General features: G+C 37.0%; 1 protein-coding gene across 2 annotated transcripts in view; it reads left to right on the top strand.

The window, feature by feature from the left end:
* Positions 1 to 15,768, top strand: part of CEP57L1 (centrosomal protein 57 like 1) — a 55,701-nt gene extending 39,933 nt beyond the window's left edge. Inside the window, exons 6-12 of one of the 2 annotated variants that reach the window (XM_037159029.2) lie at positions 436 to 552; positions 1,578 to 1,655; positions 2,145 to 2,228; positions 9,850 to 9,927; positions 10,043 to 10,287; positions 11,239 to 11,383; positions 13,234 to 15,768. In XM_037159029.2, coding sequence (XP_037014924.2) covers positions 436 to 552; positions 1,578 to 1,655; positions 2,145 to 2,228; positions 9,850 to 9,927; positions 10,043 to 10,287; positions 11,239 to 11,383; positions 13,234 to 13,452 — 966 coding nt within the window. In that variant the 3' untranslated portion in view covers positions 13,453 to 15,768. Of the gene's footprint in view, positions 1 to 435; positions 553 to 1,577; positions 1,656 to 2,144; positions 2,229 to 9,849; positions 9,928 to 10,042; positions 10,288 to 11,238; positions 11,384 to 13,217 lie in introns of both variants that reach the window. The other variant, XM_053664911.1, reaches the window with a different exon arrangement.
* Positions 15,769 to 18,721: the final 2,953 nt, after the last annotated feature.

Below are 18,721 nucleotides of genomic sequence, written 5' to 3'. Positions count from 1 at the left end.
TACCCTGTACCTGGGTTTGCATATGTATGTGTAACTTTCCTTTTCTCTATGTTCTCTGTATGCCTTATTCCTCTGATAGCTGATTTTCTATGTTGTAGAAAGAGGGTAAGTCAATGAGTAGGCTTAGTCACCCTGTGTACAACACTTTATTGAATACAGGGTTCACTGAGGGTGGTTTCCTTAGTTGAAATGTTACATAAAGATGCAAAGAAGCATTTGTTCCGTCAGTAGTGATATAGCACAACTTTTGCACATTTTAGTTCTTTAAAAATGTTTTATTTTCTTGGCTTTTGCTCATAAGCACCAAAAGTAGGTGCATGTATGTACATGTTTCTTATGACAGATTTATATTGTGCTTTGAATCCTCAGAAGTTGTATTATTCTTGAGCCACTGGCAGCACTTGCCAAATTCAGGTTTGTTTTTATCCTTTCCAGGCCCAGCTTCAAAGGGAAAAAGAACAAGATCAGATGAAGCTTCAAGCAAAACTTGAAAAGCTTGATGTCTTAGAAAAAGAATGTTTTAAACTTACAACAACTCAGAAAACTGCTGAGGTAAGCTTCCATTTGTTTTTTGAAGTGGTGATGCCAGGAATAAATCTTTAGTGTTAGGCATAATTGGCTCTGTATGTGAATGTACAGTAAGTCTTAGATTTATAAAACTACTTTAACAACTTTTAGTAATCCAGACATGAATTCCTGCCTATGGAGGTGAAAAGTTAATATATTCTGTCACAGCATGAATGAGCTTGCCTGTTGAAATTGTAATTTTGGCTGCCTCTGAGATGGCAGAACATTTTCATTTTAGATGATTTACCTAAAGAGTATTAAGAATATTGTCTTTCACCCCTTGCAGTTAAGTAAAGCCTCTCCTAGGTCCTGTCCTGAAATGTTCTCTCCTTTTTCCAGCCAAATCTATTCATTTTATAGGGCTTTCTCCAGATCCTGCTAACTCGACGAAGCTGTCCTTGAGTTCTCCGACACTCAGGAAACTCTTCCTTTGAAATAGCACTGTCCTCCTAGTCTGAACCACACCAAGGATATAAGATGAAATACTTATATGTATAAGTATATACATGGTCTGGGCCAAATCACATTAATTTCTCTGTTGTTTGTTTTGCATTTTATTACTTTTGACTTCCTAAATGTAAGATAAGCTCTTAAATAATGAGGACCGTATCTTAATATTTCTAATGTCTTCCTATCACTTCCCTGCTCCAGCTGTGCACATGATGGACATTTATTGTGATTTGCCTGTGTTTTTGATGAAACACTGATACCCAAAACTATAATTGCTTGGCCTTCTAGACCTTTAATACATATTCCCCCCCCCCAAAGTTTTGTTGCTGAAAGTGAGTAATGCCCATGCATGTACATTCTTTGCTTTCCCTTTGTTCTTATGTGTAATAGCAGGTAAAGGAGCATAGGTAGAAAGCCAAGAAAAACCTTAGCGTCTTTTGCCATTCCTTTTCCTTACTTTCTGCTTTAATTTGCTACATCATTAATAATCCAGACTCCAAGGGCTCTGTTTGGAAAAGGAACAAATGATATTTGGCTCTAGTTATTTTATTCTTTTGCAGGACAAGATTAAACATTTAGAGGAAAAACTTAAGGAAGAAGAACATCAGCGTAAGCTATTTCAAGACAAAGCTTCTGAGGTAAATAGAGCACTATATCATGTATCACAGTAAAACACATATGTTTTATTATACTTTAGTTTCCTAACTGCAGTTTATATTCTAGACACTAGTTTCTGCCTCCTAGCTTGTTAGTTTTGTCTTTTTTATGCTATAATAATGGACTTCTCAGTAAGTCATCCAGTACATTCGTATCCTTGAATGCATTGCCAAGAGGTCTTCTGGTGTTTTGAAATTTTGACATTATAAATACACATATACACATACACATATAAAAACTCCTGGTTATATATTGTTTTCAGCTTGGTTGATACATATTAAATTATTCATTCTCTTATAAATAGAAAATGACTGTAATTACCAGTAGATTTAGTGACTTTCACACACATAAAAATAGTAGTTTGGGTTTCCTTTTTTTTTTTTTCAAAAAGTATTATTATCTTTATAAACTGAGACTTGATCTTTCATTGTAAAAATCAATGTTACAAACTTTTGTCTTAAATATTGTAGCTTCAAACTGGACTTGAAGTCAATAGAATTTTAATGTCTTCAGTATCAAATTCAAAACGATCTAAGGAAAAGAAATCTTCAAAGGTATGCAAACACTTTATTTTATTTGCTAATATTTATCTATTTACTCTTTTAACATTTATACCTATCCATTTCCAGAAATAATTTGAAGTGATTTATAATAAAAGACACACAATGCTGCTATGAAATGAAGATAAAAACATGAATCGAGTGATGATGGGTTGGGGTGTAAGGACAGAAAATTTTGTAAATTTTCTCCACAAAACCTCCACAGCAGTTGAGTGCAAAACTTAGTTGAGTTTGCCTGACAAGGAAAGCAAATAGGACCATGTACTGGACAGTGTATATGTCCCTGTGAAATAACAATAAGCATTCTGTTTTTTCTAGAATGATAAACATTTTCGTATTATTCACCTCTCAGAGTACTGTATTTTGTGACACTTTTATAATAAAAGAGTCACTTAATCAACACAATAGATGCAGACAACACAGTAAAACCTGGCAGCAGTTTTATGCAATAGATTTACAATAAAAAGAGTAAGCTATATAGTATTAAATTATAGACCTGTGAAGGAATTTCTCTAGAGAATTTATTAGTATGTTCTTTTTATGTTTATATTCTTTGGTATTGCCAAAAAATAAGAATTGGGAAGTTAGTGCTTTATAGATTGACCAGTATTTTATTTAAATTAGTTGGTATTTTGGGTAAATTGTATTAAACCTTCTTTAATATCTGTAATGGTAAGAAATTGTAATCCCTTTTAATCTTACAAGTCTGAAATTGTAGTTTTGATGACCATTATTACTGTTTGTTCAATATACATGTAGTGAGTATCTCTGTGCGCTATTTGCTGTGGGAGCAGAGACACTTTTTGAGAATTCTGGCCACTGCCGTAGGCTCCCCTATGGATATAATAATGGAGAGAACTTTATACTTAACTTTGACTACTCTTGTATTGCATAAGCAAGAGTTACTGTGCAATAATAGTCTGGCTGTGTTTTTCATAATTTTTTTTATTTCAGAGAATTTGCAAACTGTAATAATAAAAAACAATTTTCCCAGTGAAAGTACTTTGATTTTTTATTTCCATTTTTTTGCTTATTTTCTTCCTTAAATATTTGGTCTATATCTTGTTTGTAAATGAGATTAGAAGCTGCAAAGCCAAATACAAAATCACTCTAAGTAATTTGCCAGTGGAAAAATAATGAAATATTTTTATATTTGTTTTATGGTATTCTTTGATGAGTTAGTGGAAATTTTTAAAACATTTTTATATTCAGTGTGAAAGTGACGAAGGTAGAGGGAGAAAAAGGGTAAAAGAAATGAAGGAAAGAAAAGGTACCTCCTAGAAAAGAAAAAAATTACTGATTAACAGCAAAATCACTTTATGAAAGTAGTTAGCTCCAATCCTAAATTTATAGGGCCCACGAGAATTAATGCTTCCCTTTAAAAGAATGGCAGGAGCAATGTTGGTGAAGGTGGAATCATATCTTAGGAGACCTGTGTGTGAGTCCTACTTATCTCACTGGCACTTTTTTCGTACCCTGAGTGGAGTTCATTCAACCCATACATTTTGATTTACATGGACTGCTGCCTCTAGGTGGTAAAGAGATAAATAAGACAGGAATTTATAGAAGCAGATAAATGTACAAATATTAAAGTAAAATAAAAACAACAGTGGTATAAACACGGTGTTGTGATTCTGCACAAGGAATGTGTGAAGGGATTGTACAAGAAGCAGCATTAAAGGCAGCCGTGGAGAATGCATAGGTATTGTTAGAAATGAGAAGTGTATTATGGTCTGAGGACATAGTTGGTTTTTCCTCAAACTCATAGATAATTGTCCAGTACTGAGGATGAGATGGTGTCATGGTGAGAATTAAAATGGAAAATATAGCTTGAGATGAGATTATGGCTGACCTTCAGTGCCATATTAAGAATTTCAACTTTTAATCTGTAAGCAGTTGGGAAACATTAAAGGCTTTTGAGATGAGTAAAGACATGATCAGAGCTGTACTTCTAGATGGTAACTGCAGCAACGTAAAGGTGAGCTTGGAAGCAGAGTCAGTCTGAATATTGTAAGCGATAATGGAAAACTTTCCTATGAAGTTTTCATTCTTCTCTTAAAAGGTTAGATTGTAATCAACCAGAGATCTCATTCAGTGTGGTGACTAGAAAAATTAACTTAAAATTCTTTTGCTCTTAATTATAACTGCTTGAAATAGCCTTAGAAGAGGCCATTATTTTTCATTACTTGAAATTCCTATTACTAAGATACAGAGCTCGAATGATTGATTGTCCAAGGGCACCAAGCATCTCTTAAGTGAATAAGAACTGACTCAAAACTGTTGTGATTTATCTACCTTTAAGTCATTTTGATTTAATTCTCTTTTTTTAAAAAAAATGAATGCTTATAATATCTGTGCTGTCTAAATTTCCACTTAGAATTGGGTTTTTTTTTTCATTGTGGAATATGGTCATTTTGTTGATTATAGTCTCTTGCTGAAGTGTTAACTAAAGTTGACTAATTTACCCCAGTTTTCCTGAGACTTTCCTTGTGTTCTATGAACTCCCTCATCATGGACAAATTGAGAAGAAGGGTCACCCTAGTTCAATCCCTGCAACAAAAATAGTGAAATAATGTAAATTATTTCTAAGAACTTAAAAATTAGTTTAGCAGTATGTTTTTTTAAATGTTTTATGAAAGAGTATATATAACAAAAATGTGTCTGCTTGAAAGATGACAGTAAAATTAATGCTGGTGTACTCACCACCCAGCTTAAGAAATAAAACATTATCAGCACTATTAAACCTGTAAACCAAAATTAATTTTAGATCGTAACAAAGGATAAAAAGCATTTATCTGAAGCAAGAAGGAGCTGCAGCCTGGGAAACACAGATTCAGGTAGCAACCTAAACTGTGTGCCACAGAAACAAAGGAGAGGCTGTCTTTTATAGCAAAAATTCCTGCCCACATTCATAATTAGGTTCATTTTATGTAAATAAGGTATCCAAATCGTGTAGTTCTGATCGGACAGGGCAGGTATCAGTAGAAAAGTGAAACCAGCATTTCCATGCCCTGACTGAACTATAAGCATTTCCCAAGCTTTCTGCTGCTCACCTCCTGCTATGGAGGGGGCGGGGTAAGCGGGGTGGAGATGGCAGGTGGAGCTCAGGCCAGCTTTGCTCTGCCCGAGGTAGCTGAGGCCAGAGGGTTGGGATAAATGACATAAACAAGAATGGTGTAGTGTGGAAAATGAAAATTTAGGCTACAGTTTGTTTTTTTTTGTTGTTAGTTTGTTTTTACTTTTATTTATTTATTATTATTTTTTAAGATTTTTATTTATTTATCTTTAGAGGGGAAGGGAAGGAGAGAGGGAGAGAAATATCAGTGTATGGTTGCCTCTCGTGCGTCCCCTTTTGGGAACTGGCTTGCAACTCTGGCATGTGCCCGAACTGGGAATGGAGCCACAATCCTTTGGTTCACAGGCCCACGCTCAATCCACTGAGCTACACCAGCCAGGGCTATTTATTTATTTTTAGAGAGATGTGAAGGGAGGGGGAAAGAGGAAAGAAATATTAATGTGTGAGAGATACACTGATCATTTGCCTCTCGATAACTAGGGACCCGGCATGTGCTCTGAGAATGGAACCAGTGACCTTTCAGTTCACAGGCTAGCATTCAATCCAGTAATCCAGACAGGGCAGTCTACGGATCTTTCTGGCATACAAAGTATATGAGAAGCCCATCAGCAAATGGCTGCTAGACTTTTATTATTTATAAAATTTGGGCCTTCAGTTAACTATATCAAGTCTGTTTCAGCAGAGGAATTTCTTCTTGGGGTTCGCGTCAAATGAATCTTTCTTTTCAGGGTCCACAAAGCCCAGCATATTCCCCTTCTAAATTGTATCCACTCTCCCCCTTCTCAGGGCTAGCCACAATTCTGATTTTATGTTTATCATTCACTGGCATTTATTAAGATAAATCACTTTGTAAATAAGTGATTTCTAAAAAATACTTATTTGGGAAATAAGTACTTACCAAAAATATAGTTTTATTCTTCATTTTTAAATTATATTTCATTGATTATGCTATTATAGTTTTTTTTCCCTTTGCCCCCCCTCCACCCAGCACCCCCCACTTTCTCAGACAATTCACCCATCTTTGTTCATGTCCACAGGTCATATGTATAAGTTCTTTGGCTACTCCATTTTCTATACTGTACTGTACATCCCCATAGCTGTTCTGTAACTACCTATTTGTACTTCTTGATCCTCTCACCTCTCACCCATTCTCCCACACCCCTCTCCCATCTCTTTATCTTTAACCTTTGGCATTTTAATTTTGACATGTCTTGGAGTGGGCCTCTTTGCATCCCTCTTGTGTGGGACTCACTGTGCTTCCTCAGCTTACATGTCTGTTTACTTCACCAAATTGGGGAAGTTTTCTTTCATTATAAAAAATATGATGTTGAGAGTTCCAGCCAAGATGGAGGTGTAGGTAGAGACCCTTCGTTTTCTTGCACAACCAAAAAGGAGGATAACAACCCATCTGAAATCAGTAAACAACCAAAAGTGCCACAAAATCAAACTGCATAGAACTCTGACAACAAAGGAATTAAAGAAAAAGTCAACCAAAACAACCAGATCGGTAAGGCAGGTGGACTGCATGGGCTGACTCAGAAAAACTGTAGCTACCCAGTAACCTTGGGGGCAGGCTTGCTGCCTAGCTCTGTGGGCTGTGTGGGAGGGGCTGACTCAAAGGAATTCAGAGATGGCTGTGGGCTATGGCTGGGGGCGCTGCGATGGGAGAGTCTCCCAGTCTCACACGAGATTCTTCTGAGAGACCATTGAAAAGTGTGCTAGAGGCCAGCAGGCTAGCCACTCCCCCACGGGCAGCACCACAGCCCCGGTGAATACCTAAGGCCCCATCCCCTTACAACCTGTCAGCTGCACCCAAAGAAATATGGCCCAAATGAAAGAACAGTATAACATCAGAAAGACAGCTAAGCAAGGAGGAAATTGCCAACCTATCTGTTGGAGAATTTAAAGCCCTGGTAATCAAAATCCTCACAGATCTGGTTGATTTTGGACGAAAAATGAAAAAACAAATGAAGGACACCCAAAGTGAAATAAAGCAGAATGTTCAGGGAACTAACAGTGACAGGAAGGAGACCAGGAGTCAAAGTAACGATTTGGAACAAAAGGGAAAAACAAACATCCATCCAAATCAAAATGAAGAAACAAGAATCCGAAAAAGTGAAGAGACTCTTACAAACCTCTGGGACAACCTGAAACATTCCAATGTCCAAATTATAGGGGTGCCAGAAGGAGAAGAGGAAGACCAAGAAATTGAAAACTTATTTAAAAGAATATGGAGAACTTCCCCAATCTGGTGAAGGAAGTAGACTTCCAGGAAGCCCAGAGTCCCAAGGAAGTTTGTACCCAAAGAGGAACATACCAAGGCACATCATCAAGTTACCCAACATTAAAGATAAAGAGAAAAATCTTAAAAGCTGCAAGAGGAAAGGAAAGAGTTACCTACAAAGGAGTTCCCGTTAGAACTATCAGCTGATTTCTCAAAAGAAACCTTGCAGGCAAGAAGGGGCCGGAAAGAAGTATTTGAAGTCATGAAAGTCAAGGACCTACATCCCAGGTTACTCTATCCAGCAAAGCTTTCATTTAGAATGGAGGGGCAGATAAAGTACTTCCCCAGATAAGGTCAAGTTCAAGGAGTTCATCATCACTAAGCCCTTAGTATATGAAATGTTAAAGGGACTTATCTAAGGAAAAGAAGATCAAAACTATGAACAGTAAAATGACAACAAACCCACAACTTATCAACAAATGAACCTAAAAGGGAAAAAAACAAAAACAAAAACTAAGCAAACAACCAGAACAGGAACAGAATCAGAGAAATGGACATCACATAGAGGGATTTCAGTTGGGGGTGACGGGGACAGTTACAGGGAAGAAGAAGCATGGTTAGTAAGCGTAAGGTAGACAGAGAGAGATAATAAATGGTATGGGAAACAGAGGACTCAGAGAACTTATATGTACAACCCATGGACGTGGACTAAGGGGATAATGCTGGAGGGTTTGGGGGGACAGGGCAGAGGGGGGATAGAGGGAAAATTGGGAAGACTGTAATGGCATAATCAGTAAAAATATGTTTTTAAAAATATATATATATAATAGTTTTATATAACTTTGAACTTTATATAAATAGACCTAATTTTGTTTCTGTTCTTCAGCAGTTTGCTTTTTGCATTCAGCATGTAAGTTTATGAGATCCATCCAGTTGATTTATATACCTGTGATTCATTGCACTTTATGACTCAAAGCTTTATTCATTCTTCCTCCTTTCGGTGATCATGTGGATTGTTTCTCACTTTTTGTTATTATAAACAACACTGTCATGAACATTTTGTCTGCCTCCTGGTATATATTTACAGAAGTTTCTCTTAGATGCTGGGCCATAAGAGTCGTGCATCCCTAACTTTACAAGATAATGTCCAAAGTGATTGGACCAATTTATGTTTTCGCCAACATTTATTATTGTTCCATATCCTTATCACGTATTTTTTGTTTGCTTTGTTTTTACTTTTTACTTTGAAGTAGTTAAAGAATCACAGGAGATTACAAAAATACATGTAGGGAGCTCCCCTCTATCTTTAACCAGTTTTTCACAGTGGTAATATCTGGCATTAGGATAGGATAGGATAGGATAGAATAGGATAGTATAAAACCCAGGAAGTTGACATTGGTGCAATACAGAGAACTTACTCAGATTTTACCAATTTTATATCACTTGTGTATGCAGATGTATGTGTATATGAGTTCATATAGTTTTATCACATGTGTAGATTCATGTAACCATCACCACAATCAATAACAGAACTATTCCACCACCATAAGGCTGTTTCCACAATCCGTTCATAGCTACGCATGCCCCTCCGTAACCCTTGGCAACTTCTGATCTGTTCACCATCTCTATAATTTTATCACAAGGATGTTACATAAAGGAAGTCATGCAGCATGTAACCTTTTGAGATCCACTTTTTCACTCAGCCAGTTCCCCTGATAGCCATCCAAGTATTAACACAGTCTTTTTATTTCTCTTAGTAGCCCATGTCATAGAGGTTACACAGTTCAATCATTTACCTATTGAAAGAGAGTTGGGTTGTTTTCAGTTTTGGGCTATCACAAATAAAGCTGTTATGAACATCTTTGTGCAGTTTTATATGTAAAAATAACTATTTTTCTGGGAGAAATGTTGAAGAGTGTAATTGTTGGGTCATATGATAAGTATATATTTAGTTTTACAAGAAGCTCCCAAAGTTACTGTATTATTTTGCATTCCCACCAACTGTGTATGAGCAATTCGGTTTCTTCACATCCTTGCCAGCATTTGGTATCATCAGTAGTTTTTATTTTGGCCATTCTGGTAAGTGTATAGTGCTCTTCACTGTAAACTGCAGTTTCCTAATGACTGTAGATAATGCATCTGTTTATCTGTTTATTTGCCACCTGTATGTCATCTTCATAGAAATCTCTGTTTTTTGCCTATTTTCTCATCAGACTATTTACTATTTGAGACTTCTGTTTGAGGCTTGAGACTTCTTCATGTCTTAAATGTCTTATAAAATATTTTTGTTTACTTTTTCTCTTCTCAATATTTAGAAAACTAAATGTTTAAAGAGAGAACCACCTCAGCAAATTTATTCAAAGTTTGGATCACTGCCTATTGTGGCTGAGAAGGTGAGAGGGGGAAAAACGAAGATACTTGTTCAAAAAGTTCCTCCTTTGTTTTAAGTTGTATTTAAATGCCATCAGTCACTTGAAACTATTCTTAGCTGTTTGTTTTCCCCTAAAGTCTGCCACTGCCCGCCATTCTGTAAATGCAAGTATGCAAAACCTCCTGCACATGATGCAACATTATGGACCACATAGTCTTCAGAAACCTGCTGAAGTTTCTGAGCCTAGATGTCGCTACAAGCCTACAAAGACAGCTTCCCAGTGTAAAGTGGTACCTCTTGACTCAGAAAAACCTGCTTCCATCTGTGACAATTTGTCTGAACTTTTGATGGCAATGCAAGATGAACTGGACCAAATGAGTATGTAAGTATTTTTATTCTTTATCCAAAGAAGCAGCAAGATATTTTGGAACTTTTTCCCTTCTTAGTCTTAAGAACAGTTCCCATTTATAAATTCTTAATGGCCTTACTTAGCTGTTTGGACTTATTTTGATCTGCACAGTTTTGTCACTGATTTTTCATTGTATTTATTGATACCACTGGATATAAATTTTTATCTGTGTGTAATTACTGCTGTTTTAGTCTGAGGAGTTTCTGTATTCCCAAGATCTGAATATATCCACCAGTATTACTGACAGTCAAAATGTGGGGTCTGGTGATCTTAAATTATAACTCATAAAAGCTTTTATAAGAAAGATTTTATTTTTTATAATCTTGCAGCTTCTTCTTTTAGACTCTGGCTGGTCTGCATTACAAGTTGCAGCATCCATAATAAACAAGATTCTGAATGGGATACATATTTTAAGTCCCAGGTTTAAATATATATTTAACAAAATTTCAGAAAATACGTGATTTGGCCAACTAACTGAACTAAGAGCAATGTAGAATATGTAACTAGTTCTCGAGTAGGCTATCACCTAATTTAGAGATTTATCTGGCAAATACTTCTATAACTGGAATTCTTCCAAAGATCCTACATTAATAATTCCAAAGTTAGAACTAAAGAGAATACTCTAATGCCTCTTGCTAAGGACATTAGAATATTTTACTACATTTAGCTATACATGTCAAAAATTCAGACTTTTTTTAAGGTTAAGACTCTAAGATATTTCTAAATGTATCTAATCTCACATCACAAGAACCTGATTATAATTTACCATAGATTTAATTAGATAGCCCTAATTATAGAAGGAGACTATCTTTGAAGATTAATATTTAACTGACTAAAATTTATCATTGAATTTTATTGTTTAATTATGGCAAAGACATAGACCATAAACTATAGCAGGGCCTAATATTGGTTTTTCTTTCATAGAGAGCACCAAGAACTACTGAGTCAAATGAAGGATACTGAAAGCCATTCAGTCTGTGAAGACATAGAATGTGAACTGGAGCATTTAATTAAAAAAATGGAAATTAAAGGAGAACAGATTTCCAAACTGATGAAGCATCAAGACAATGTAAGATGGCTTTAGTAAAAGATTTTAATAAAACTATAATATTTCTGGATGCAGTATTATATCTCTGTATGACCTTCCAAATTTGAGGTTTGATGTAAGACTTAGTGGAAAGATAATAAACAGGAGTCTTTTAGGCCTATTATAGAATAGACCCATCTGTCCTATTGGAATAACATATTCTCCTGAACATAACTGTCCAAGACAAGATAGTGAAAAGGGAGAAAGTTTAGTTACGTGTCCAGAATGTCTTCGGGAAAATGGTGAGGTGTGCTGAAAATGCTTTGTAGCCGTCCCAGTTACCCTTGTAGCATTTCCCCCTTATCCCTTCCTCTCCTAATACCTTAATGAAGCCCCTTATCCGTGACCCCTCTCTAACTCGGTACCATACACAAACCTGGCTCCTTAAGCAGCAGCCAGTTCTAAACCACCGTTTTTCCTCTCCCAGAGGAAGCTGTGCTGTGTTGCATTCCCTGAGGCCCTGTGCTCAGCCAGCGGTAGTGGGCGGTGAGGGGACCCTACCTGCCCTTGCACGTGAGCTCTTAATAATCAAGAGTGGCATGCCAATTTTAACAGAGGGATCATGGAATATTACAGTGTTTTATGCCAAGACAATGACTTCATAGGTTGGATCATTAGCACCGTTACACTTTTAGAGTAGAAGGCAGAGGGAATCTTTCCAGGAGCCCTCAAGTCACATTATGTAGCCATCTGCCTATATAATAATCAGCATTCATGTAAGTTGGTGATGTATTAACTTCACAATTAAGCCTCCCTCACTTTGTGGGACAGTAATAAAGGATGCAGAATTTTACTGCTTTTATTCTGTTATAGTCAATAAAGAAAGAAAGAGGGAAATGAATGTTTTTGAAACAAATGTTTTCACTTTAGTAGCTTTTAAGGCTACAGTAAGTAAAAATTTTTGTATGATTGTGCTAGGGTGAAAATTATATAACTTCTATGCTTAGGGGAAACTTGAAGGGGATAGAAAAATAGCCTTTTTCAAAATTTAGGCAGTCTGTTCATAAATTATATTTTGAACATATTATGTTTTCAAGTATTTTATCATGGTAAATTTAATGGCTGCAATTAAAATGTTCTATTTGTCTAAGGCAGTTAAAATGGCCTCAGATGAACATCAGATACTTCACCTGTGTCTGGATCAGCTCCACAAATTCAGCCTGTGTATAGTGAAATAGACTGAGTAATAGACTGGACTTGGAGGAAATGGGTTTTAACTAGTTGATAGGTTTTGTTTTGTATAGTTCTGTCCACCCAACCATTACCAGATACTCCTCAGTGAGGTAGGGTTATTCCCTTGTCAGTTTTGTTGTTGTTACTGGCATTCAGGACTACTTTACATTCAGCAATGCTTTTAAGTAATATACATATATTTGACTATAAACTTGATGCTCATTCCTAGCACTAGATCTTTCCTGTTAATGTCTCTCGAAAGGTCCTCTCTCCGCTGTTGTATATTTTTTACCCACTTCAGACCCTCCATACACCTTCCTCTCAGCTTCTCCACCCCACATTGACTCTGTCCCACTTGTTCCTTCTCAGATACACTGTTTTCGTCCTACTCCAAGTTATCCCAGCTTGAATCACTCTCTAGCTGTCATGTGTATGCTTTCCTTTCAATGGTAAGAGTAATAAGCTGCTTGAGAGCAAGGATTGTTTTATTACATTTCTACCTGATGAGCACAGTACTAGGTATCAGATAGGTATTCAGTAAATAAAAGCTTAATGGGCTTTTCAATTTTATGTAATTTTTAAACCATCAATCCAATCCATCTATTATAGAATATATTTTTAATGTTTTTGACTAAAATGTTAGATTTTTTTCTCTCCAGGTTCGTAAACTTCAGCAAAAATTTCAAAACTCAAAGATGAATGAATCTTCAGGTATTCAACGAGAAGATAGAAACCCTAAAGGATCAAAGAACATAAAAAATAGCCCCAGAAAATGTTTGCTAAATAACTCTCTTCAGAAGAACAGCAACTTTCATCCAATACAAGTCCATAATCTTCAAACAAAATTGAGGAGAGATGATATCATGTGGGAACAGTAACACTAGCAAAACTATCACCTTAAGCGAACTCTGTCAGTGAGATCCTAAATTGTCTGAAGTGGTTGTAATTTAATATACCTTTATGAAATTTTGAATTATGTTTCTAGCCTCTATAAAGTGTCAAGTTGTAGTATTTTTTAAATTAATGCCCAGTGACCTCCTAAGAATCCCAAATAATAAATGATTGGTTTTTTTATTGACTGAAATACTAATATTTTAGAACAGTGTTCACTTCTCAGATATCTCAAGCTAAATCTAAGAAATTATACTAAATTGATGATACTTAAATTGAGTTAAATTTGAAATACCATGTCAAGTACCACTCCTCTTTCTCTTTGGGTGGGCCTGTAAGCCTGTAACCCTAAGAAGCAATATAAAATGAACAGAGTATGGAAAGGTCTTTTAACTCTGCTAGTGCCTCCTCTCTATTTTGTTTTAGAGCTGTGAAATGTTTTTCTTTTTTGGAGGGGGGTGGAATTAAAAAGCTTTGTGAAGAAGCCTTTAGTCCAAGTTTCTATGACAATTACAAATAAGAACCCATAGTTATTTCATTTCTAGATGACAACTCAGCTGCAGAAGCTTTCCTCTACTAGTCTCATTCTCTTTTACAAATCTAGTTTTATAACTACAACTTTTGATGACTTTTAGTTTTGTATTATATATAATATTCATCAATATGAATCAAGAATGTGAATTTCTAGGACCCACAAAACTGGCAAATTTTTAATTTTTTATAGGAAAGTATAGGAAGGAATTGGATATTTCATTACTTCATCTAGCAAAAATTGGAGGAAATATGCTACATTCTTATTTTTTATATTTTTAAATCAGTGCTATAAAGAGATTTCTGTGTATGCTTTATAAGAAATTTACATTTGTTGATTTATCTTTCCTGAAGCCTATGGAAACTAGTATGACTCTTCTGAACTTTCTTTGGTTTCTCACTGAAATCCTTTAGGACAACAGGAGAATCGAAGACATTGATTGAAATAAACCTGAAGCCTGACAGAAAAGGCACACGGAAGGGAGGAGCTCAGAAAGCAGGCCGTCAGCATAAGGAATGGGGACTCCAAAGGGACAGAGTTGGAGGTACATCTGTACTGAATCCGTAGCTGGGGAATGCTCAAGCTATGGGTGCAGCAGAATGTTTGGTCAGGATCTCAGGGATCTAGGAAAACTGGTTTCAGAAGACAGTCTTTATATCCTCCTGGGAAATTCCCAAAAGTGTGTGTGAGTGAAGGGGACAGTTCTGGTCTTCCTGGGGAGAACTAGGACTCATTCTCAGTGAGAGAAGATGTGCAGTACTATGTTAGAAGGCCTTTCCATACCTGAAGTGGGGAGATGACCGAAAATGGGCAGACCGGTACTTGGAATGGTCCTCACAAATAGCTAAAGGTGGAGGTAAACGTTTCTCTCCCTCTGGTTTAAATAGGCACAAGGGTCCCTTTCATTCCCCCTCCATCAGCTCCTTCAGCCCCAGAGATGCTCCGCAGAGCACGGCATCTAAACTCAGTTTTGTCACCTTACTTATTTTTCTGTTTTCCCTTTCATCCTCAATGATGTAATTTCTGTAATTTAGACTTAGCCAAAATAAAACAAAAAACCCACCACCAACAACCAAACAGGCCCTCGCTGGGACCATAATGCAGCCCTCTCTTTCTGTGCCTTTGTTTTCTGTGCACTCAGGAAGATGGATGAATATATTTCATTTACCAGCAATCATTATGTGTGGAAATTTGTTTCTAAAACAAAATACCATAAAAAAAATTTAAGTCATTTTAAGGAATGCTTGAATACTCAAATTTAGAATTTCCTTACAAAATGAGTGTAGTGTGGTAGAAAAAACAGGATTTCAGAATTAGGTGACGTGGGTTCAAATTGTGACTCCACCATCTAGTAGCTCGGACACCAAATACATTTTCGGACCCTCATTTCTCATTTGTAAAGTGGGGATTATATTTTGAAGAGTAGATGAAGTAACATGTTAAAGCACCCAGCAAAAGGGTCGGCACTGAGTACAAACTCAATAAATGGTAAATCTGAGTGGAGGAAAAAGTGTCAAGAACCTAAGTGTATATGGCTTAAAGCCTGAAAGTAAGAGTCAAAATGCGTTCTTCATAAAAATGGGAATATTCTAATTTACTTGGGGTTTTTGGTGGGGGGGGTGGTAACAGGCGGCGTGGAAGGGGAAGTTTTGTTTTTGTGTTTTTTTCTTTTTCTGTGTGCCTGGGAGGACATTGCTTTGGCTTGTACCCTAGCTTGGGTTTCTAGTAGGAACAGGTAAATAATACAGAAATAAAGAATCACACACGGCAATTTGGTTTGGAGTCTGTTTGGTTGTTGGGGTGACATTTCTCACTGAGCGACAATAAAGAATGGCCTTTTGTTCCTCCATCACACCTGCTGGACTGAAAATGTGTCTCAGCTCACTGACGGCTGCTTGCCAGAGCCTTCGAGTCCACAGGGGGTGGAGCAAATGATTTCCTTCCTGGACTGGGGTAAGCTGTGGTCTGTGTACAGGGGTTGCTGTAGCAACCCTGCAGCTGTGCTCTCTGCTCAGCAGAAACTTGGTGAGCTATCATCGATCTCGTGTTCACTTAAGTGAAAAACAGGCTTGTTTGTTTTTTATGTATCAGAAATTGAAAAAGTAAAATTGGAACTTTCTAGCCCAGGCAGGTCTCAACTTTGAAACTGGGAAACTAAAAAGTTTGAGTGTTTAAAGCAGCAGGTATTGTGAATATTCTAATCCTGGAAATAGGGATTAGAATCTTGAACTAACTGTTCTTATTTAGGTCATTGGCAACCCCACCATTTTTATTAGGTTGTAACTAAATATGTGAGAGTCGAAGGGAAATGCTCTATTTTCAGCAGTAGAAGATTAAAAGGAGGTAATGTAAGTGGGCTAGCTGGTTGGGATGATGGACTCCAAAATTATTTTTGAACTTTTTGTATATCCTTTAAAAATACAACTAGCTGTAAAGTGTTATTCTTAGTTTTTTGATAAACAAAAAATTAAAATTTGATTTGTGAGAAATCAAACTAAGAAGACAAAGTTGGTAGGTCGTACACAATCCAAGGAGTGCACGCTGCGACCCACAGTGCCCCAGCTGCCGTTGTTGGTGCAGACAGTCAACTCCTGCAGGGGCGTCCTGGAATGCTGCTGAGCCTCACTAAAGCTGTACCCACCGAGAACATTGAACTGCATGTGAGGTTTAGATAAGTTCGAGCTGACTCCCATAGATACAAGAAAAGCTCTCCAAGACGTAACAGCACCTGTAAGGTTTTAAAAGAAATCTCTATGGATGTCATGGCACCTTTTAATTAAAGCAAAGTGAGGGTAAACAAAAACTATTGACTGTCATTGATCTGAAAATAAGTTTACTTCTTGGTGATTCCATAGGCCTTGCCCAGGCCTCAGCTGTTACCTTTCTTAACCTCCACACTATTTTCATGTAACTTTCCTCCTCTAATTCCTCTTTTGTGTTTTCTTATTTAAGGAAAATTAGATATCATCAAATTATAAAATTAAAGTGTTCAAATAATGTCTAGGCCAGAGTTTGTTTTTATTACAGCTGTAGAGGAATTATTTAAAGGATTAGGTGGATTTTGTTTTCCTGGTGCATGTTTATTATATCCATGCTCCATTGTATACCCATGTGTTCAGCAGTTTTAGCAGAAAACAGTAGAGAGTCGAATCAATCTCTTGTTATTTTATGCTCTAAAGCTGTTTTGTCCAGTATAAGGCTTGTCCATGACCAGTGCGACAGTCCGTAATGTTGGGAGGCTGGATCCGGGGTTGATGGTTGGAGGAGGAGTGTAGGGCATATGAATTAGCAAAGGAAGGTAAAAGTTCTATGAAGAATATAATGAGCTTTCCAGATTCTTTTAAAATAGGGTGCAGTTACCCACCATATTTTCTGCCTAGATTTTCTTGCCTAGATCTTGCTCATCTAGCTTTCCCTCATTGTTCAGATATCAATCTATTGCTTCCTCTAAGAACCCTTCTTTAAGCCTCCCCCTCACACCCTTGCCTTACCTGAACTCTGACTCACTGCCTCTTCCAGGAATTCCTCCTGTCTCTGCACTTATCCTGCTTTCTTGTGATGGTCTTCCATACAGACTGAAAGCTCTCTGAGAACTCTTGTCCACCACTGTAGCCCAGCACCTAGCGCAATCCCTGGCCCATAAGTAGCCTCTCAATAAGTATTTGACAATGATATCATGAAGTTACATTAACCTTATTCAGTGGTCTCATGTGAGCATGCTGGGTCAGATGGTGCAGTTTCGGGCACCAGTTCAGCTGTTCAGCTGTTTCCCCTTTCAAGGATAGGTGATTACATTTTACATAACCACTGGTTAAGATTATTCCAATATTTTATTTGTTTATTTGTGGGCACAGACAGTGGATACTCAGAACAATGCTTTCTCTTTGATATTATATTGCTAAGAGGAAGAAGTTTGAGAGCCAAGGTAGTTCTTTATTTGTGTATTGATGTTTGACTTGTTCATTCGGCAAGTATTTATCTCTAATCAACTATTTATTAATCTCAAGATGTTTTGCTAGATGCTACAGGAAATTCAAAGAAAATGTGCCTGGATTCTGTCTTCCAGTGGCTTGTAATTTAATGTGGGAGATAAGACATAAGTATAATCCAAGGAAGAAAATAATATGTGACAGAGGTATATTGACCAGCATAGAGTAGGTGTAAAACAAATATTTGTCTACTAAATCTTTGTTCTCATTTATTGATAAAGTTAGCCTGATGCTGTTTTTTCATTTTCTCTTAACATTTAAGTTTTTATCTGCTTTTTTGTCTGGTGGCAGTATTGACCTAGGATTCTTAATCTTCTATAGGGTTGTTAGTTGAAGATACCAGTTCACCCAGTGAGTTTAATACTGTCCATGTAAGCAGTATCAAATTCAAAGGCATAAGTAGAAAAACTGGGTATGAAACATTAAAGTAAATAGTAAGGGCATGAAGAGTAAGGGGAGCAGAAATCAAGCAAGAATGAGGTAGACCAGGGATCCCCAACCCCTGGGCCATGGACCAGTAGCGGTCTATGGGCTGTTAGGAACCCAGTCACACAGCAGAAGGTGAGCAGTAGGCCAGCGAGTGAAGCTTCATCTATATTTACAGCTGTTTCTGCCTGAGTTCCATCTACTGTCAACTGCGTTTACAAGGGATCTGGTTTGCTTGCTCCTTACAAGAATCTAATGCCTGATGACCTGAGGTGGAGCTGAGGCAGTGATGCTAGCACTGAGGAGCAG

Source organism: Artibeus jamaicensis, unplaced genomic scaffold (assembly GCF_021234435.1).
Source record: "Artibeus jamaicensis isolate MK-2021 breed Jamaican fruit bat unplaced genomic scaffold, CSHL_Jam_final contig_387, whole genome shotgun sequence".
Lineage (NCBI taxonomy): Eukaryota > Metazoa > Chordata > Mammalia > Chiroptera > Phyllostomidae > Artibeus > Artibeus jamaicensis.
The sequence above is the reverse complement of the archived record's forward strand: the minus strand, read 5'-3'. Positions and strand labels throughout refer to the sequence as shown.